This window comes from Typha latifolia, chromosome 3 (genome assembly GCF_019914945.1).
Source record: "Typha latifolia isolate L0001 chromosome 3, TyphaL0001v2, whole genome shotgun sequence".
In the NCBI taxonomy this organism is placed as follows: domain Eukaryota; kingdom Viridiplantae; phylum Streptophyta; class Magnoliopsida; order Poales; family Typhaceae; genus Typha; species Typha latifolia.
In genome coordinates, this window is record NC_133088.1 from 5546367 (window position 1) to 5552056 (window position 5690).

Here is a 5690-nt window from a genome sequence, read left to right on the forward strand (position 1 = left end):
AGGTGTTCAAATGCATTAGTGGAAACTATTCTGGTGCATGCATGTAAGAATTGCGTGGCTACTGAGTTTGTGACATGGTAAATACTCTCGTCGGAGTCGTCAGTCACTAGACTTGCTATTCTACCCTTCTTACTGAAGGTCCTCACGAGTATAACTTAACGCGTAAACAAGCTTCTACCTTCATATATGTTCTTCTCTAGGCCCAAAACAAGTACCTAAGAAAGCGAGAGAACAGAAAGATAGTAGAGAGAGAGAGAGAGAGAGGCCAGCATTCATCACACTATCAGAAATGGAAGGCATTGTTCTAATAATTGGAGCTGGCCCTTCCGGCCTTGCAGTTGCTGCGTGCCTCTTCTTACTCTCCATCCCCTTCGTCATACTCGAGAAGGAGGACTGCACCGCTTCACTTTGGAAGAAGAGAGCGTACAATCGCCTAAAACTCCACCTTGCCAAGCAATTTTGCGAGCTCCCCCACATGCCATTCCCTTCGAATACTCCCACCTACCTCCCTAAAGACGCATTCATCCGCTATATGGATGCGTACGCATCTCGTTTTGGGATCAATCCCATCTATGACATGCATATTGAATCTGCATCATACGATGAACGCAAGGAGGTGTGGCGAACCACTGCCCGAAACACCAAGACGAGTGAGATGAGTCAATACTTCGGAAGGTTCTTGGTTGTAGCCACTGGAGAGAACTCCATAGGCTACATTCCGGATATCCCTGGTTTGGATACTTTTCCTGGTAAAGTACTCCACTCGTCAGAGTACAAATCGGGATTGGCGTACACCGGGAAGAGCATCTTGGTGGTCGGATGCGGCAACTCTGGAATGGAGATCGCGTACGATCTCTCAACTTATGCCACCAAGACATCCATCTCGATTAGAAGCCCGGTATGTTTGTCACTGCATGGCTTTTCTAGTAAGTCCTATGTACATGCATTTTTTTTTCTTTTTGTTTCATGTTAGAGTATAATAAAACTATTACTACTTTGTCATTAGTGATTTTATAAGTACCATTTGTTTTCACCAAACTTGTTTGACATAGCCAACTGAAGATATATACTAACACCCAAATATAGTTGATCTAATTTCTTAATGGATATGTTTATGCTGTACAACTAAACTCGGTGTTTACCAAAGAATAAAGCAAAAAACATATTTTACAAGGACATTAAATGAAGTTTTATTGTTTTTTAAGTTCCTCATGATATGCTCATTAACTAACCTCTTGGAATGTGCAGCTTCATATTGTAACCAAAGAGATGATATATTTGGGAATGGTTCTCTTGAAGTATCTTCCAGTGTACATTGTTGATATCATTGTTCTCATCCTTTCCAAATTCAAGTTTGGAGATCTCTCCAAGTATGGAATAGTTAGGCCAGACAAGGGCCCATTTATGATGAAGGCAACTACAGGTCGGACTGCAGTTATTGACGTTGGGACAGTCGAAAAAATCAAGGCCGGAGATGTTCAAGTAGTAATCAATAAATCAAATTTGTGTTCATCTTTATCTAATGTCGCATGATTAAAAATCTGTGTTCATCTTTATCTAATACTACATTTTTATTGTCTATGCTTATTTAACTCTATCATCTTTGATTCATAGGTGGAGCCATCAGTTATTAGCATTAATGGGAATGATATCATATTCTCCAATGGCACAACACATTACTTTGATGTCATTGTTTTCGCCACCGGATACAAAAGCTTAGCAAATAATTGGCTCAAGGTAATGAATGCATAGAATATCTACTGCTTCTTATTGACCTTCCGTTCTTCACTTGTATAAAAGCTTTGATTATTTGTAGGATGATGGTCATCTACTGAATGAAGAAGGGCTACCAAAAGAAAGGTTTCCAAATCACTGGAAAGGCAAGAATGGAGTCTATTGTGCAGGATTGTCAAGACAGGGCCTAGCGGGTGTCTCTATGGATGCAAAGAACATCGCAAACGATATAGCAGCGACGATCTTGAGGGAAAGAAGGATCACCAAGTAATCAAGATGCAGCTAAGAGATTAGGAAGTGGAACATATAACAGTGTAGCAGTTGAGCAAGCATCATAATGGATATCGGCAACATTTATTTGTAGATCAATATTGGTGTGGGCATATGATGCAAAGTTTTTCTTATGTCTCATATTTTCCTCCATCAGCTAGGAATTGGTTACAGTTTAACATCTCAAGTGCTTTTATTGATTTCGAATATTATATAGGGACAATTTATTTTCACCTCCTATTTTATATAGTATCTTTTTAATTTTTTTTAATATATAATAACCTCTTGAGCTATCAAAAATATCCTACCCCTTCACTCTAGAAAAATTGGTGAACGCTTGTAGTTGCGAGATAGTTAAATATTTTATTTTATATTTTAAATTCCTTCGTTGCTCTCATGCACCTCCACTCTCTTCCTCTCCTTTATGTTTCCTTGATCACCTCGGTCATCTCCTCCCTGATGGTCGATTGAACCCGATCACCAACACTATCTCCTTCCTGACTCCATCCACTCACCGTGCCAGTTGCCGCCGCCATCGGTCCACTTCAAACAACCCCATCTCCTCCCATATGATTTCAAGATCACCTCGGTCAAGCTTATTTTCATATTTTCAGCTTAGGTTGTTTGCTGTATGCCTATTAAAAGGCTTGTTTTTCTTTAATAAAGTAAGATCATTCAGCCAATTTGCTCGAGTCTTCTTTGTTCATTAATATTGTTTCAAAGTTTTCTCTACAAATTGGTATCAAAGCACCTCTCAGGGGCCTGAGAAAAGGGGGAGCAGCTGTCTTTTGAGTGATCTTCAAACACTAAAGGGAAAGAAAAAGAATGAATGAAGAGAAGAGCTTCATGCAGCCTGCCATTTCACGTTTTGATGGTCAATATGACCATTGGAGCATGCTCATGGAGAATCTCTTGAGGTCCAAGGGTTATTGGAACCTTGTTGAAAATGGTTCTGAAGAACCAGAGGCAGGAGTTGTATTGTCTGAGGCACAGTAAAAGCAATTGGAGGATTTGATGCTCAAAGATCTCAAAGTGAAGAATTACTTGTTTCAAGCAATAGATAGGATAATCCTTGAGCAAATTCTGGAGAAGCGTACCTCGAAGCAAATATGAGATTCAATGAAGAAGAAGTTCGAGGGCAATGCTAGAGTAAAGCGTTCAGCTCTTCAAGCATTGAGAAGAGATTTTGAGGTACTAGAAATGAAGGCAAGTGAAACCATCACTGAGTATTTTGCTAGAGTTATGAGTGTAGCAAATAAGATGAGGACTAATGGGGAAGTAATGAAGGATGTCACCATTGTGGAGAAGATTCTTAGAATCTTAACTGAGAAATTCAACTATGTAGTTGTCTCGATTGAAGAGTCAAAGGACATCGACACACTTATAATTGATGAACTCCAAAGCTCACTGGTGGTACACGAGCAAAAATTCCACAAATCTAGTGGAGACGAGCATGCTTTAAAGGTGAGCTCAAAAGAAAATAGTGCTACAAAGGAAAGAGGCAAAGGCACTTTTAGGGGAAGAGGTAGAGGAAGAGGAAGACAGAGGTTCAATAAAGCTACTGTTGAGTGCTACAATTGTTACAAATTAGGACATTTTCAGTATGAATATCCATCTTGGGGCAAGGAGGTGAACTATGCTGAATTTGGAGAGGAAGAAGAATTGTTACTTATGTCCTATGTTGAGTTGCATAATGTAAAGAGAGAAAAAATTTGGTTCCTCAACTCGGGATGCTCAAATCATATGTGTGGAGATAAGTCAAAATTTAGTGAGATGAATGAACCTTTCAAGCAGTTGGTGAAACTTGGCAACAATACAAGGATGAATGTGCTTGGTAAAGGAAGTGTGAGATTGAACGTGAATGGAGTATATCATGTAGTTCAAAATGTATTTTATGTACCTAAATTAAAGAATAACCTCTTGAGCATAGGCCAACTACAAGAGAAAGGATTAGCTTTTCTCATTCAATTTGGAATGTGTCGGATATATCATCCGACCAAAGGCCTAATCTTGCATACCAAAATGAGTACAAATAGAATGTTTGTGTTATTTGCTCAAACTCAAGAGAAAAAAGAGGCTTGCTTTCACACCACAGCACAAGACTAAACACATATGTGGCATTGTAGATATGCTCACCTTAGCCATAAGGGATTAAGAACACTCTAATGCAAGAAGATGGTCCAAGGCCTACCTTAATTACCTACATCCACTGTTGTATGCACAGATTGTATGAAAGGGAAGCAGCATCGAGAACCAATTTCTAAGAAGAGTCAATGGAGAGCAACACAAAAGCTACTACTTGTCCATGCAAATATTTATGGTCCTATCACTCTATAATCTAATAGTCAAAAGAGGTACATCTTATACTTCATAGATGATTACACTAGAAAATCATTGACATATTTTTTGTTAGAAAGTCAGATGCATTCTATTACTTAAAATGTTTCAAAATGCTTGTGGAAAAAGAAAGTGGATTGTCTGTTAAATGCTTACATATAGATATAGGAGGTGAATTCAATTCCTTTGAATTCAAATAGTATTGCAAGTTAAATGGTATAAGGAGGCAGTTAACTACAGCTTACACCCTACAACAAAATTGAGTAGCTGAGCGTAAGAATAGGATTGTGATGAACATTGTTAGATCAATGTTGTTTGAGAAGAAAGTGCCAAAGACCTTCTGGCCTGAGATTGTGAGATGGACAATTTATGTTCCAAATAGATCAACACTTGCAATCAAGGAGGTGACACCAAATGAAGCATGGAGTAGTGAAAAACCATCAGTTGAGCATTTTAGAGTGTTTGGATGTGTGGCACACACTCATATTCCATATGCAAAGAGGACAAAACTTGAAAATAAAAGTGTAAGTTGTGTGTTTCTTGGTGTAAGTAATGAGTCCAAGGGTTACAGGCTTTATGATCCTATTGCAAGAAAGGTTGTAGTGAGCCGAGATGTTATCTTTGAAGAAGAAAAACAATAGAATTGGGATGCAAGTTACAGAGAAGAAATATTGATGGACTTGGAATTGAGAGATAGTGAAGATGGTGCAAATAGTGAAGATGAGACTAAGAGAAACAAAGATGAGGAAGAAGAAGGTAATGGATCTAAAAATGGAACTCAAAGTGACTCAAGTGAAGCAGACAGTGAAAGTCAAAATGAGACAAATGAAGAAGAGATGAATGCTAGGGAGGGCAGAGCTAGGCAACCTCCAATTTGGATGGAAGACTATGTTTCAGGAGAATGATTGTTTGAAGGAGAAGATATTATCAACATGGCTTTAGTTGACTCCAAAAATCTCGTGACATTTAAGGAGGTAGTAAAAAGTACTAGATGAAGGCATGCCATGGAAGCTGAGATCAAAGCCATAGAGAAGAACCAAACCTGGGAGTTAGTGGAGTTTCCAATAGGTGCAAAGAAAATTGGGGTCAAGTGGATTTACAAAACCAAGCTAAATGAGTTTGGTGAGATAGATAAGCACAAAGCAAGGCTAGTGGCGAAGGGATATTCACAAGAACATAGAGTAGACTATACAGAAGTTTTTTCACCGGTAGCTAGAATGGATACTGTGAGGATAGTGATACCACTAGCTGCACAACGAGGTTGGACATTATTCCAGCTTGATGTCAAGTATGCCTTCTTATATGGCACCTTAAGTGAGAATGTGTATGTGGATCAACTAAAAGGCTAA

General features: G+C 38.8%; 2 protein-coding genes across 2 annotated transcripts; both read left to right on the forward strand.

The window, feature by feature from the left end:
- The first annotated feature begins 289 nt into the window (after positions 1-289).
- On the forward strand, positions 290-3000 carry LOC140783554 (probable indole-3-pyruvate monooxygenase YUCCA10). Its single transcript, XM_073130464.1, has 5 exons — positions 290-898; positions 1249-1482; positions 1615-1737; positions 1817-2001; positions 2817-3000. The coding sequence occupies exons 1-5, from the start codon at positions 290-292 to the stop codon at positions 2998-3000; spliced, it is 1335 nt and encodes a 444-aa protein (XP_072986565.1).
- Positions 3001-5345: 2345 nt separating this feature from the next.
- LOC140783555 (uncharacterized mitochondrial protein AtMg00820-like) lies at positions 5346-5690 on the forward strand. Its single transcript, XM_073130465.1, has one exon. The coding sequence runs from the start codon at positions 5346-5348 to the stop codon at positions 5688-5690; it is 345 nt and encodes a 114-aa protein (XP_072986566.1).